Source organism: Elephantulus edwardii, unplaced genomic scaffold (genome assembly GCF_000299155.1).
Source record: "Elephantulus edwardii isolate Elephantulus edwardi_28Jun2011 unplaced genomic scaffold, EleEdw1.0 scaffold00077, whole genome shotgun sequence".
Taxonomy (NCBI): domain Eukaryota; kingdom Metazoa; phylum Chordata; class Mammalia; order Macroscelidea; family Macroscelididae; genus Elephantulus; species Elephantulus edwardii.
The window spans coordinates 1,172,756-1,188,865 of NW_006399827.1; the positions used below are offsets into that span (position 1 = coordinate 1,172,756).

General features: G+C 51.7%; 1 protein-coding gene across 1 annotated transcript in view; it reads right to left on the reverse strand.

The window, feature by feature from the left end:
- The window catches only part of MSI2 (musashi RNA-binding protein 2), a 493,957-nt gene that overhangs the window by 22,180 nt on the left and 455,667 nt on the right, over window positions 1–16,110 (reverse strand). Inside the window, exon 10 of the mRNA XM_006889256.1 lies at window positions 6,097–6,159. Coding sequence (XP_006889318.1) covers window positions 6,097–6,159 — 63 coding nt within the window. The remainder of the gene's footprint in view (window positions 1–6,096; window positions 6,160–16,110) is intronic.

Here is a 16,110-nt window from a genome sequence, read left to right on the forward strand (position 1 = left end):
CCCACTGTAGAAAATTCCACTGATTTAAAAGACCATTAACATTCCCCTACTCCATTCGCTTTAGGATTAACTTATACTTAAGTCTGGGCTTCAAGGCGAGTCACTAATTGCACTAGAGTTGATTTATCAAGTACACAGTATTTCTATTACAAAATTATTGATTAGCACTGATGTATTTTATCCTCAACAAGGTTGGGCCGAAAGCCCTTGGAAAATGAATGAAGCTGAGGTCAGCGGCGGGCGGCTCTGAGCATTATTATAAATTCACTGGGGTGGCTGAAATCCACCCGGGGGCTCTTGATGGTGAAAGCCCTGGCTCTCCCAGAAATGAAAAAATTAATGACAAATTGGAAAACCGGGTCCATGCCCAGAACACAAGGCAGAGGATGAAGGACAGTAAACGGGCGGGAGGCAGCAGCTGGTCCTAATGGGTCACAGGATTACTCGTCCTCTGGGCTATTGTTCAGATTTCAGTCTGTGACCACAGATGTGCCTTACTCCAGGCTAGAGAGGGTCCCCATGACCTCACCAGATGACCCCAGAGGCCACCTGCTGCTGGCCTATGGGAGGCAAGGGTGAAGGCAATAGAGATGACTGTCCTACAAACCTCCCTCTCTCTGGACAGTGGATTCAGGTAAGCCATCTTTAGAAACCAAGGCCAGCACCCTGATCCATCTTCCTTTCTGAATGAAGTGGACGGCGGTCATTTTCAGGCCAGCCAGCCACACACTGGTGTTCAGGAGTGAAAGCTGGATTCGCAGAGTGGACGGCAAGAAGTGTGACTGGCCTTGCACTGCTGGTATTGGGTACAAAGCAAACCCTCCATTGGTGCTGTTGAAAGTTCCATCTGGGAACCGTGAAGCTCATGCCTCACTGACCCAATCAGCTCCAGGACCTTCCCAGCAGCTGGACACACAATCTTTCCCCCTCAGTGTAGGCCCTCACATGGCCAGAGTTGGAGCCTGGAAGTGTGGCCAGGGAACATACCAGAAGCTGGAGTGGGAAAGGCATGCTGCTGGTGAGGTCTCCTCTCCCCAAATGTGTTTTCTTCTGGCTTGTTTAATGATGTACCCTCTCCTTGCCTGTGAATTTTACTTCTATTCACTGCACTACGGGGACCGGCATTCTCAGGGACTAATGTTCCTAACAGGGCAGGACCCGGGATTTAGGCCAGTGGGAGGGGATTATCTGCACACTCTGCCTTCTGCTTCCCTCTCCCCACTCCAGCTTAGGGACAATGTGTGGCTTCAGCTGCCGGAAGCCTGGTCGGTCCAGCCACTTCCCTCGGCTACTCTTCCACCCTCTCTCGATTCTCTTCCAGCCTGCATGCCCTCCTTCTGTCACAGAGGGGTGTCTGCTGAGATGCAGTCCCTGCGCACCCCTCACAGTGCTGGGGGCTTCTGCAGCAGCAGTGCTTCTCCGGTGAGCATCCACTCGGCTCCATCACTGTGCACCACCACATGCTCATTTGGGGCCTCCAGGGACTCTGACCATTTCCTGGGCTCTCTCTCCCACGTAGGCAACTTATGCTACGTTGCCCCTGTTTCCTCCAGCAACTGGGATCGAGTCAGCAACATCCCCCACCTTTTAAAGATTAGAGACATCTCCAAAAGATCTCAGTGGCCTTTGCTCTCCATTACGACCTGTTTCCATGAATGTAAGGAAGGCAGTCTGTCCAAAATAAGTGACTGAATTCAAGTGTCTCTGAGCAGAAGGTAATCTGTGGAATGACTCCTTCTTGTCCTCAGAAGCCTCCTTCCTGGGAGGTGGAAGTGGCCCCCTCTAAGGGTGCTACAGACCCCACCTCCCTCCTTCCCCCCTTACCAGGAGGCAGAGGCAGTAATCCCCATACTCATGGAGTGCTCTTCCAAAAGCGTCTCCTTTTCTTCCACAAGCGTCTCACCACTAGCGTTCATCAGGATCAAACACATTTCCTGTCTACTAAGTACCTTAAGGTCTCAATCCATTTCTCCACCACACCTCCCACCCTCCGCCATCCCAAGCGGACCACACAGACGGGGCCGTGCCTGGACCTGGGAGCTGACAGAGGACTTAAGGAGGAGAGGGGCTTTGAAGGTGCCATGTTGCTAAGTCTTAAGAAATAAGGAAAGATCTGCTCTGTTCAAAAACAATTCAAGGAAGGCAAGCACAAGGAAAAACTACTTCTAGCCCTGGTTCTGTTCTTGTTCACACTGGGTGCTATCAACAGAGATCTGAGCTGGGGAGACTAGAGCTGAGGGTGGTGGCCCGGTTCTGGACTAGGGGAGCGAGGAGTGTGAGGGGAGGTGGTGGTGGCTGATGGCGAGAACATGGATCCAAGCCCCTTGGCAACATTGAAAACATGGAGTCCCTTCTCTTCCTGGCCCCCCATGCTATCCTCCAGACAGCCACGGCAAGCTGCCGGAGTCCCTGTAATATCAACTCAACAATGCATGTTCTACAACTACAGCTACAGCTACCGGTACATCTACTACAGTGCATGCATTTAGTTCAGTCCCACAGATACAAACAATCTAAGAACAGGCAGGGGAGGTGTGAAATGTTTTACTGGACAACAGGTGTTTTGGAGTCGTAACTAATAATAATAATAGGAAAAAAATTGAAAACGAAAGTGTACAAAAAAAAAAGAGAGAGAGACATTTCTCGAGAGTTGGATATGAGTTTGTTTCTTGAACTGTTTCATCTGAACAAGCAAAAACATGCAAACCAGCTGGTACTAACAGGAAGCTGGACACTGAGAGAGGATTAATAGGTGTGGACAAACCTTCCCGCTGAGCGTGTTCAGAAGAGTGTTTGAGAGGAGGTGTGCAGATCCTAGTGTAAGAGAGGCGGAAAGTATGCCTCAGAGACACTCTCACCGCAGCCCCAACCAAGCAAGAGAAAAGACAACAGAAACGTAACTGCTCACATTCACCGCCACCGTCAGGGAGCTCGTGTTACTAGACGGGGGTAAACTGGCAAGTATAAAGTACAGTAAGGGGTCCCGCCTGGGGCTGGAGGTGGGGCTGGGAGGTGGCAGGGGCTCCGAAGCTCTCAGATGGCTACACCAACCCTCCCACGGTGCCACCCGGCAGGATTGCCGCCTGCAGATCCAGACCACTCCCCTCCCCTAGAGGGACAGGCAGGGGCAGGCATCTGCCGAGCTGGAGTGCGGTTTAGGGGAGACGTGATGGGGCTAACTGGAGCTGAATGAATACGATCAAAATAAACAAACATCTCGACTGAGCACAAGAAAAGATGGCATTTCAAACTACCAGGTGAAGGTGAACGAAAAGTGACCACTGATAGTGAAGCTCTCTAGGGTGGGGGTGGGGGGGGTCTGAGCCCTGGTGTCGAATGGATCAGGAGAAGGTGAGTGCAACACGCAAGGCTCATCCCTGCCCCGGTCAACCCCGTACCCTGACAGCAGAACCCTGACACGAACGTGCTGCCAACCTGAGAAGAACCGAGGCTGCTTCCCACCCCAGCCTTCAGCAGGTCCTTCCCACCTCAGGAGGCGCTTCCAATAAACACTAATGGAAGGGAAATGAAACAAATGGAGCTAGGCAAACGTGAAAGACAAAACGGGCCTTCCAGAGGCTGCCAGACCCCTCAACCAAGCCTAAGAGCCTTTGGGGCAAAGGCTATCCCGTGTCTCTTGCTTTTTAGGAATCAGCTGCTGGGTTTGTCACAAGCACCAAGCACGAGGCAGGTACTCAGCAGACCCCGTGCACCAAGCATCTGAGCATTTCCCTTTGCAGGAATGAAGCCGAGCTCCGGGACCTCCAGCAGTGAGGCTGCCAGGGAGGGTCCTTGTCCCCTGGGGAGGGCCTGGGCTGGGTGGGGCAGGGTGGTGGGGTCGGTGGCAGCAGGACTAGGTAGCCAGATCTCAGTGACCCTTACCACAAGGGCAGCTGGACTGATGCACCAATTCAATTCATGGCCCTCTCACATGGCAAAGAGCCCTTGCCACAGCTCGGGCACTATAACAGGTGGAGACCTGGTCAACCTGCCTGGCTCAGGAACCTAGAGGAAGGGTCAAGACCGTATAGGCCCAGACAGATTAAAAGAAAGGCACTGTTGTCCATTCCCTCCTTGCCAAGGGTACAAAGCTGGGAGCTGTGGGGACCAGGGCACTCTGCACGGGGCAGGCGTCCTCCAGCTGGTTTGACTATGGTGGTCATGGTCTACTCACTGCTTTGAATCGATAAAGGAGTGGATGGGGTAGGGACTGCTTATAGTTGCAAGCTGGCTTCCTCACAATCCTGTGCCCTAGGGTGGGACCCCAGCAGTAGGGGGGACCCTTCCCCCTCCCCAGCACTAACCTAGACTAGTGAGGGCAAGTAGTTGAGAAAACCTCCTTAATACTGTTCACTAACAGTGCAGCGATGAGCATGGCTGACCTATAATGACCTGAGGGAGGCGGAGCCTCCAATGGAGATGGCTACAAATAAAACACCACTGAGCCAGAAACGAAAAAGTGTGGTTGAAGATGGGACTGACCTTTGGCGGTTAGGAGTTAGATGGGGGTGGGGTGGGGGTGGGGTCTCCCACCTGACTCTGGGGTCCAGGAAAAGGTGGGATGGCAGGAGGGGGCACAGACACTGGGGAGACCATTCTCAGACTCACAAAGAACCCCATGCTGTCCTTTAAACTTGCCATGAAGTCAAGGAGAACCGGGGTGGGGTGGGAGAGAGGCAGGGTTAATTTCGGGTTAAAGTTTAGTTTCATAATCCAAATTATCAAAAGAAAAGATACTGAACAGAAAAAACACCAATCAACAACACTCAACAAATCTCAGGACTTTTCTTTGTGTCTTCCCACCACCCTGACCCCTCCCCAGGCATAGGACCAAGGCTTATTGAGGATTCTCAAAAAAAAAAAAAAAAAAAAATAAGCACTCAGGTTAAAAAACTAAACAGAATCAGGAGACAGGAGGCAGCAGTGCCCACCCCCGCCCCTACAAGGGGCACAGGCCAGAGGGCAGGGAGGGTAACGTGGGAGACCAGAGGGGAGCCGAGAAGAGGGATCAACTCATTGTACCCTCCGGTCAGGCTGCCCCCTCTGCTCTCTGGCAAACTGCCTCTTACTGAGCCCCTGAGAACTGCCTGGCCCCTCCAAATAACCTCCAGTGGCGGGTTCAGGGAGGTGGATCCTTTGTAGCTCCGAGGCTGTGCCAGTTTGCATGGAACGGATTCGTCCTGATGTTTCCTAACGGGCCTCACTGTGCCAAGTTGGGCTTGGGTTTTTGGCTTTAACCACTAGGCCTTTGATGCCCCATTTCCTGGTACCCATACCAGCAACGATTTCCCCACCCTCCTCCAGCTCACGACACTAAGCTCTTCCCTGGGTGCCCCAGTGCCTGTGGGGGTGGGGGAGCGAGCCAGCCACAGAAAGGCCAGCCTCAGAGGCAGAGGGCATTCGGGGAGAGACTAAACACCTCTCCTGGGCCTGCGTCCTAGACATGTCCTGGTTCAGCCAGACCCCACAGTGCCCCGAGAAGGTCCGGATCGCCAAGTTTGGATGTGGTAGCCTAGAATCAGGCAACCACGTATGACAGGAAACCTTAGTTCCCTGAGTGCCTGCTGGCCAGGGACACTGAGCTATCTGGTGTGAGTCCTGGAGAGCAAGAGGGACTGAGAGGGGGGAGCCTCATTCATTGAGATCAAAGATTTAGCCAGATGTCTCCCCACCTGCCAGGGGCAGGATGCCCTGGGGGCGGCTGGCTGCTCCCAGTCCCAACCTGTGGGATGGGCTCTGGGCTTCCCTCTTACAACCTCAAATCACTGTAACTGGGGCAGAGGTCAGAGGCCCAAGGAAGGGGCTTATGAACCAGGACAAGCCAAGGAGAGGAGGTCACCAGGCACCCCGAAGCCAGTTATCTGGCAGAGGGGAGACCCTGAGTCAAAAAGAAATTCCGTTTTCTTTTTAAAATGAAAGAACCGTCTGCCTTTGGTTTGCAGCCCCATGACTAACTCCACTAGGAGCTGCCCTTGGTGCCCGGGGCTGTGGTGAGAGAAGTGCTGGACAGACGCAGCCACACAGATCCGACAGGGCCTTTACCTTCCCCTGCACTGGGGCATGCCTGGGAGCCGCCTGGCCCGTACACCTCCCTACCTGATCCTCTGGCTGCTGCCACTGCCGCCGCCGCCACTGGTCCGTAGGCTGCTGCTGGGAAGCCTGGTGGGAGAGAGAGGAGCTGGAGTCAAAGAGCCATCCTCCAGAGGCCCGGCCTTTGCCAGACCTGTCTGCCAGGCAGCCCTTGACCCGCCACATAAAAAGACAAGAGCAGGAAGGGGGTTTCACAGGTCAGTTTTGAGGAGGGACGCACAGCAGTGGCTCTCAGGCTTCCAGAAGGCACAGCGTCCTCAGGTGTGCTGCACGCTGACACCTGGCTCACCCCACACACCGGGTCTAAAAGGCACACGCAAGAAACTCAAGACTGCAGGAGGCATTTTTTTTTGTCCTGGAGAATGGGGGGCCTGCTCCCCGCTGATCCTGTGCTGACACATGAAGACTCCCTGGGGGCTGGTCATGGCAGGGTCAACTGCAGAGTGCTCAGGGGTCTCAGCTGAGTGGTCAGGACTGGAGCCCAGGCATGGAGCTTGTGAGATGGCTTCATGACAAGGACGGGCACCCTGACCAAGAGGTGACTCAACTCCAGCTGTCCTCCACAGGTCCCAGAGGTTTGCTTGGCCATCTGGATGCCAGACTTCGCCAGGACTTCATGTCAGAGCCCTAGACTTAAGAATGCAGTCTTTTGGGGTCCTGGCTCAAGGTGTATACATAAAGCCAGCTATGGGGGGGGGGGAATGAGCATTTGTGTGGGGCATGCCTTGTGACTTTGTTCTCTTTTCTGGACCCCACAGTCCAAATGAAGCCAGTTGGAGGCTCTCCTCAAGATCCCTGATGTCCTGCCTGACACGGGCTGTATTGTCAGAGCAGCACCAGGCAGCAGGCTGTCCCAGCGATGGGATTGAGTCAGCATAAGGAATGACTGGGCCCCAAGGGACTGCAGAGGCCAGGTGGAGGGAAGGTGACCAGCCCTTCCCCAGGCTTCCAGTGCTCCCAGACACATGCCCACGGAGACAAGCACCCTCTGCTGTCCTGGCTGATGCCTGGAGGGAGGCCTCAGCCCAAGACCTCTCCTGATGACTGTGTCTTTAAACGATATGCCAGAGCCAGCTGCAAATGCAACAAACAGCCCCCAACAGAGCTGCCCAACTTCAGCCATTGAGCCTTTCAAATAAGGAGTTTCTACAGGACAAGAAGGGGAAGGACACAAAGCATTAGGGCAAGAAGCTGAGGAGAAAAGAAAGGAGACAGACATACAGACAGTGACACACAGCGAGATCCCCAGGACCCAAACAGAGCGAACTAGAAGCCCTCTAAACTCTAAGACTATCGTCCTAGCTACACCGACTACTAGGGAGAAAGAAGTTCAAAAGGGAACAGGCTATTCTAAAAAGGTCAGGCTAAGCTACTCAAAAATGCCAATTAAAAGAGACATACTTGCATTTAAATATGGTAATAGGGCTGTTGAAGGGGGGGAAAAAAGAAAGATTCAGGTGAAATAAATGTACAGGTTGTCCCCAGCTGGGGGACAGTGTCTCCCCTGCCTCCCATGATGTCACTCCCTTCCCTCAAAGGAGACAGTAGTGAGTCCTGAGGTAAATCAGAGGAGGGAACCCCATCAACAAGGCCTTGCCCCATTTCTTCCAGGCAGGCTCTAGGTCTCTGAAGATGTGGGTGCAGGCTGAACCAGCTGAAGAAAATAAGTTAGTCCAGTTATTTCTGACCGTCCCAGCCCTCAGGACACCTCCCTGCAGCAGTCACAAAGCTCAGGGGATATTGGAAGGAGGAGGGAAGCGGTGGGGGAAGGAAGACCAAGTTATTCTTTTACCTTCTCTTACCAGGTACTTAAAACAGCTTTCCTTGGAAGCATGAAAAGGTGGTGATGATGGGGAAGAAGGTGATAGAACTGGGGGAGGGGAGTTTAGTCAATAAAAAGACTCTTGTTAACAAAAGGTCTATTTTCTGGAGTTGAGTGCATTTTGGACAAAAAGTCTGAGAGAAAGGAGAAGGAAGGTGGGGGGATATCCAAGAAAGGAAATCCATTATCCTTAATCTCTGATAAAGGCTTCTGCAGGAGACTGGGCATCAGACGCTGCCGAAGGCTGGAACTTAATCTCAACCATCACAGAGGAGTGTAAGCCGGAGCGATGAGCGTGAGGGGCGGGGCTGGAGGATGACCACCACCCACCTGCCCCTCACAAAGGGGCTCTGGCCACCAGCTCTTGCAGCAGAAGCCACCCCCACCCTGAATCTGTGCCTTGTCCTCTGAGACACCACGGCCACTGCCCACGATGACCACCGGCCTCCTCCCAGGTGTTTCTGGCTCACTGGACATCTATAGTGGAAGTACTTTACCAGACCGACCTCTGACCTCCTTTGGGCCGTTCCCCAGGAACCCTCACACCCCAGGCCTTCCACGTCACCCGGGTATGCATTCTTTGTGATATGGCAGGTAGGCCCTTAGGCTCGAGTTCCCAGGCCAGCAGGGAGCTTGGGAAGGGTTGTATGTGTCTAAGGGTGTGAGTGGCATTGTCCCAACTGGAGGTCCCTGGAGACCAAAGAATCTGGACACTGGCTTAAAGTTGCCTTGTCTTCAGAGAGACCCTTCCTCAGGATGGGAGGAGGGGCCTGATGTAGATGGAAATCACCCCTCCCAGGGCCGCGTGAGGGGAGCTGGGGTAGGGACACACATAGTCCATAGGGAGTTGACTGATAACCCAAAGGTGGCACCTCTCTGGCAGTTCGAGTCCAGAGCAATTCCAGAGGAGAAAGAATGGCAATCTCCTCTCGTGCAGTTTACAGCCTCGGAAAATCCACTGGAGGGTCAGCTATGAGTGGTTTCTGAGTTTTGTCTTGAGATAGGCCCTTTGGCAGGATGACAGAAGGTGCCTGAGAGAGGTGGAAATTGTCCTTCACAGGGCTGGGCCCCAAACCCTGCCAACTGAATCAGGTGGAGCCGAGGTCTCTGTATCTTCAGAACCAAGTAAAGCACCTGCCCGAGTGGATTCTGACTCAGGGCGACTATCTGGGGTAGGTTTGTGCTCCAGAGGGACTGGAATTGGATTTCCTATCTTCTGAGGTGCCTCAGGGTGGATCTGAACTGCGGACCTTCCAGTCAACAGTTGAGCACCTAGTGGTCTGTGCCACCGAGGAATGCTGGTTCATGGTGTGGGCAGAGTTTGACTTAGTGGAACCTCTGAAGGGTCTTCTCTGTCTGTAGCAAGCACCGAAGAGGCAGTGCCCCTGTCCTGTCTGCTGTGGACAATGAGATGATGAGGCTTTACTCCTCCCTCCTGGCAAGAAGATGGGAACTGCACCGAGTGCGGCTCTGGCTCAGCCACTACTTGCTTCAGTGGCCTTGGATGAGTCAGGGCCCCTCTGCACCTCTCACAAAATGAGGAGAATTCTGAGGTCCCTGTGGCTCCACGGGCTGGGGTTTGGTGGGGATCTCTGTAACATGCATGACCACACAGAATGGCCTGGAGGAGGGACCATTTCCCCCACACTGTGTCTGCCTCAAGCACTCCCATCACGCCCTGCGTCTCCCCCACGAGCCATTTCTATGGATGGCTCTGACAACTTGGCTAAACCCAGTGTTGCGCTACTGAATCCAAACACTACAAAACAGGCAGCCAAAAGAAGAAGCTGTCACCCAGAATTCAGGAAACGCATCCTCAGTGAGTTTGGAACCACGACCATCTGCCATCCTGGCTGGCCCAGCACCCTCCCCGCTTCCTGGGCAGGCCTGCCTGGTGGGAGAGGCCTAGATGTTTTAAAGGAAATCGTAGGGTTGACTTCTGTGCAAAGAATGAGGGTTAGGAGGAAGGTGGCAAAGTCGGATGATGCATTCTGGGTACCAGAAGGACTCAGGGGTACAGATCTGAAAAAGTGTTGCCACTGACTTGATCTTGACTCATAGTAGCTTTAGAGAATAGAGCAGAAGTGCCCCACAGAGTCTCCAAGGTTGTAAATCTTTACAGAGGTTCAACCGCCACATCTTTCTCCTGCTGTGTGGCTGGTGGACTCTAACCACCGATCTTCCAGCTAGCAGCCAAGCACTTAACCACTGTGTCACCAAAGGGCCTAATGAGTGAGGAAAAACTGATAGTCAAAGGGACGCATTCACATGATTGAATGGTAAAATGCTGTGTTGAAGGCAGCAGATGTACATCTTTTTCAAAACAAACCAAACCAAACTAGAGTTTCTGCCATTCAGAACAGGCAGGGTATTTAGTTATTTCTACCTTTGCAGGAGCAAGTATGACATTTCCTGAAGATGAGGAGAGGGTGGAATTAATGTAGGGAGTTGGGAGGACTAAGGATGTGGGGGCTGGAAGCTCTTTGGAAAATGACAGTCATTTGGAGTCTGGCAGATGGCCCCCGTTGGGGAAGGCAGAGGGGTCAGATGTGAAGGCCAAGCTGCCTCTGGGAGGAAGCCTGATCTCTGGATCTTTCCATTGCCTTGGGAAAGGGGGTGTGAGGGCTCAAGGGTGCTTTCATCTATAGCAAAGACATGGCAGCAAGCAGCCCAGGAGGATTTTTAGTGCAAGTGCTATACAGATTAGCTTTTTAAAAGAAGTAACTCTTTAAACATTTTCATAAGACTAAAGGGATGGTACATTGCCTTTTGTGAGGCACTAACTTTTGTGAGGATATATAAAGTTTTGTTGCCAGAGAATCTGTGTTTGGATGAAAGGTTATTAGAAGCACAAAATCAGAAATCAGGGAACATCCATTAGAAAGAAGAAAATTCTAAGAAGCAAGTCCAGACCCCACGTTGGGAGCAAGAACGACGATGGTTGATTCCTTTTAATAGCAAAGCACTCTGAGAACAGTCACCAAGTCCCCAGTGGCCAGGAGTGTGTGAGCCTGTGACTTCACACCACCTTGGGGTACTCTGCAGCTTCTGATTTTGATTCTCTGTTTAAGAAATGTACTTAGCTAGGGAGAGGGGCAGGGGGTCGACACTCAGCATCCTGCTTTTGTTCACTTACAGCTGCTCCAGCTCATAGTCAACATTCCCCAGGAATCAACACTCCTAACATATCAGGCCACTAACCAGAAAGTCAGTAGTTTGAATACACCTGATGCTCAGGGGGAGAAAAAGGGGCAGTTTCCTCCTATAAAGACTTATGTTGGAAATCCAGGGAAGGGTTGCTATGAATCAAACCAACTGGACAGTTTTGATTGGTGGGCTTGATTTCAGTTCCTCTTCCATTAGGTATTGCTCTCAACCTGGGCTGTGTGCTGAAACCTGAGAGCCACAGATTAATGCTGATGCCTGAGTCTGATGTTGGGATTCTGATAGAATCAGTCTGAGATGCAGCCTGGGCGCTGGGAAGTCTCAGAGCCACACAGGGATGGCTGACAAAGGAGGTCGTCCCAAGGTTACTACCCAGAAATACTCTTCAGATCTTGGACTGAGAAAACCCGAGGCCACCCTGTAGGCAAATAAAAGACTGGCTCACAACAAGATGACCAGCACCCTTGAGAACTGTGGGCCTTAAAAAAAACCCCACCTATGTGAGACCAAAGGTCGACAATGTAGGATGAGACAAGCTTAATGGAAATGAAGAATCAGAATGGAAGGAAGGAGAATGTTCACCTATTGTGACAAACATAACCAAAGTCATTCAAATATTTGTGCAGAAGTTGTTGAATGGGAACCTAAATTGCTGTGTAAATCTTCACTGAAAACAGAGTAAAATGTTATTCTTACTGTTTTTGCCTTTTTCTTAAAAAAAAAAAAAAGGGAAAAAAAGAGCTCCCCTGGGGGCTTTTATGTGCAGCCAGAGTCACGAACCACCTGGTCAGATACTTGGGTCGCAGGCTCTCCTGGGAGGCAGGTGGCCTCAGTTCTCACTGGGCTCGCTTCCCTGGCATCCTTCCTGGCGTCCTTTCTACTGCCCTCACGACCTTCACTCACCTAGAATTTCTGCAGTGACCTACATGTGAGCTTTTAACAACTTGAGACCTTTGCCCTTGAAATATTTATTGAGCACTAACTACAGGCCAAATACCATCCTAAGCCCTGGATCCACAGCAGTGATCAAGACACAAAGCTTGCTCTCACGGGGCCGACATTTGCCAGCCCATGATGGGAGAGAAGGTCCCATCTGTGGGTCGGATGTAGCCAGGCTACAGACAAACCAACTCCCCAGGAGGAGAGAAAAATAGGCTAAAGATACACTTGACCTTGGGTTAATGTGGGGTTATGGCTCAGTTTCCCAGGGGGGATCATGCCGCAGACCTCCTAAGCTTAGGGAGCCTCTCTGTGTCTGCTTAACATAGCTGAGCTCATGCAACCTATGTCTGCTTGAAGATGAACTAGCAACCCAAAGATTCAGATCCCAGGGACAGAGGTAGTTATTTCAACTAACTCTTCTCCAAGTTCAAGGAGTTTTGAACACAGGGGAGAGAGAGGTTTTCTATGACAATGATCCTGACCTATCCCTCAAAGGTCTCATCACTTTCATTCCATTCAGTGGAATTAAAATTAGTTAAAAAGAACATGATTGAGCTTGGCACTGGGATGTGTGTGTGTGTGTGTGTGTGTGTGTGTGTGTGTGTGTGTGTGTGTGTGTGTGTGTGTGTGTATCTCCATAGATCTCTAAGTCTTTTCAATGTTAACTCACCAGGCTGAGGTCAGGGCTGGGTTCTACAGAGTCCCAGGCTTCCTTTTATCCAAGGCCAACCAGCTAAGCAGTGGGGGCTGGGCTGGCTAGGAGGATACTTTGCAAGGGCCCTGGCCCCCGCTGCTCACCCAAGGAGGACACCCTGCTTAACATCACTTGCTCTCCAGCAAGATTTCAACAGCAAGACAAAGGCCTTACAAGCTAAGCAAGTCCAGTTCACAGTTTCTGAGGAGATGCCAGCGAGTTACTCTGAGAGGAGCTACTATGGGAGCTGCCCCTTCCACCCTCCCATCCAATTCCTTCCGATAGAAAAACTGCAATTTCTGCCTTTGAGATCCGTTCCCACCTCCACCCATTAAGAGCACGAGGGTCCAAACAGTGGCTGGACTTTGTGGTCCTTTTAGAACTGAGAAGTTTTTACGCTTCTCCCACATTTTCAGATGTCCAATTGTCAGAGTAAAAATTCTGCTTCTTCCCAGTGGCATCTCTTGCTAAGTTATTTAAATCCTAAACTTTCTTCAGGCCTCCGAACATACCTGCTTTCCCCTTTTCATGGACCTGCACCAGGAGGATTCTCATACCAGCCCCAGGGCACCTCCTAGCCGCTGACAAGGAAATGTTCAAGCCCTGAGCACCCCAAGACTGTGCTGAAGGGGTTCAGGTTCCTGTCTTGCCCGTCACCAGCTCAGGAGTAAACTAACATCTATAAATCTCTATTCCTTTCACAGAAAATGGGACAACTCTCTCCCTTTTAGTCTCCTGAAACAGACTATTTTGAATGTTGAATGATCTCCTGTATAGGGCACCAATCCTTCAATGGGGACTGGGGGCCAGCCAAGGAATCTAGGAAAAGAAGCCCAGGAAGCACTTAAGGAGCCTCAAGGCAGTAGTACGTACCAACCAATACAGACAGAGTTCAACATTTTGACAGCCATGCACGCGAGCTCTAGCTGAAAGCGAGGAATGAGGGAACAGCCTTTTTCTGTGCTTTCGTTTCCTCACTTAGAAAATAAAGTTGCTCATTCTAGATGCTGAGAAGAATTATCATCACACAGATGCTCATGGCAGCAGCTACCACTGGAGAACCTCTCCTCGCCAAGAAACCTCCACGTGATCTTAGTGACTATTCACAACAAAGCTCCCAAGAAGACAAGTAAAAGCAAACCACACATCCCTACCGGGGTCCAGTGGGTTCTCAAGTCAAAGCGACCCTGCAGGACGGGGTGGAACTGCCCAATAGGGTTTTGTTTTTGAACACAGACCGTCACATCTTTCTCCATGGAGTTGCTGGTGGGTTTGAACTGCTAATCTTTCAGCTGGCAGCCTCGTGCTTTAAGCACAGTTCCACCCAAGTCTCTGAACACTTGTTGTTATGTGTCATTGAGTTGCTTTGCAACTCATAGTGACCCTATGTTCAGGACTCACGTTATGAGTTTTAAACATTGCCTACCCATTTAGCAGATGAGGAAGTCAAGGTGCAGAAATATTTCTAGGAACATCCCACGGCAGTGGTTTTAAAGGCACGCACCCTGCTTCAAATCTCATCTCCGCTGTGTGACAAGATCCGTGACTTCCCTGAGTCTCATGTTCTCCCTTATGAGAAGTGGGTGGTGGCATCTCGTGGGTTGCTGTGACGGCTCCAGCAGACGACAGCGTTGAGTGCTCAGCACTGGGTAAGTGCTCAGTAAGCGAAGCAATAACTTTTATTTCTATTTTTATTATTATTGCCCAAGGTAATATAATAATGGTCGTGGAGCTGAGAAATCCCTTTGGTGCCTTCCTATTCTAAAATCCTATTAATTTACACGACATTTCACATCCAAAGGGCTTTCAAAGATAACATTTGTAATTCGCTTGTGAGTGATAAGGGGGTTTTATTTGAAGTGCAAGCTCAAACTTTGGTGGGGCCATGTGACAACAAGCAGCCAGGAGCTCACAGAAGCTCGAGGTGGACAGGGCTGTGGCATGGTCAAGGTCGGGGGCACTCAGGCCACGGCGCTCTGCTGATTGGAGCTCTCTAGCTTGAATGACAATCAGTCTCCATGGCTTCCTGCCCTGATGTGCTGCCCGTGGGCTTGTCCACCTCCTCTGGAGGTGGAGGAAAGTGTAGACTAGCGAGTCCCCTCTGCATCCTTTCATCCAAGGGGAATCTTGTTTGTTCCTCTGCCCCAGAAAGAGGGCCACAAAGGTAGAGGCACAGCTTTCTTCATCACAGTTCATCACTGTGGTGCAAGAATCTGGAGCAGGGCCACTGTGTCTCAGAGATCCCAGCCTTGAGAACCCCACAGCATGCAGATTCACTCTGCAGCACAAAGGGCTCCTCTGAGTCGGGAGTCACTTGACAGCAGCTGTTTTTCGGGAATGTATTCAGGACAGAAGGATGCGTGATGCCATGAGATGGACAGATGCAATGAGAGCAGATGGGGAAGAGGTACTACTTCCTGCTCCTGATCTTGCGTGTAGGGTCAAGGTCAGTACTCGAAGTCAGATGAAGCAAGCCTGGAGAGGTCCTTCCCAGGTACCGTTAAGGGAACTGCAGGGCTGGCCACACTCAAGGGTAGCCAGCTAGGCCACCGAGGAGAAGAGGAGGATGCCTCATGTGTCCCCAAGTCAGTGGGTGCACCTGGGCAAGGTTTCCCATCTCCATGGAAACCAGCCTGACTAGTCAGCACTGAGACCCCAGAGGACCCTGACAGGGAACAGCTTTCTAGGACAAGGGTGGAGCCATCATGCCTGGCCACAGAGTCTGCCGGGGTCTATGAAGCTGTGGTACCAGCTTCCCAAAGCCAAACCACTATCCAGCTGTCCTGGGTAGGCTAATGGGGTGCCATCTGCCCACATGTGGACAACAGACTCAATGAAGGCTGGAATGTGAAGGATGGAAGACATGTAATGCTCTCGCACCTGCACTTCTGCTGTTCCCTTCACGTGGAACACCCTTCCCTCCTCATCAGAATGGCGAGCTTCTATTTGTGCTTCAAAACTCAACTCAGATGTCACCCATTTCTGAAGGTTTTCCAGGACAAATCAGCAGCTCCCGCTGCTGGGCTCACTTACACTGCTGAGTGCACAGACGCACATCTGGCCACAGGTTGGATGGGCCTGCAGCTCTGAGTTCCTGGCTTGCTTGCTCAGCACCCCTGCATCTCAGGAGGCCCTGGCCCGGGACAAGTCCTGACACACAATGCAGAGAAGGCACCTTCCTGCCTCAGACTGAAAGGACAGGGAACAGATGGGTGACGCCACTGGCTGGGGTCTCTTGCAGCCTGGTAGTCAAGCTTGGACTCTGGGGTGACGTCTCGAGGAAGGAGCCTGCTCTGTCTCTTTAGATTAGGAGGGGGCCATTCTGAGCGCACGAGCTGCCCCCTGCTCAGCCCAAGCCTGCCTCTGCCTACAATTTCACACTCCATGAGCAATTGGC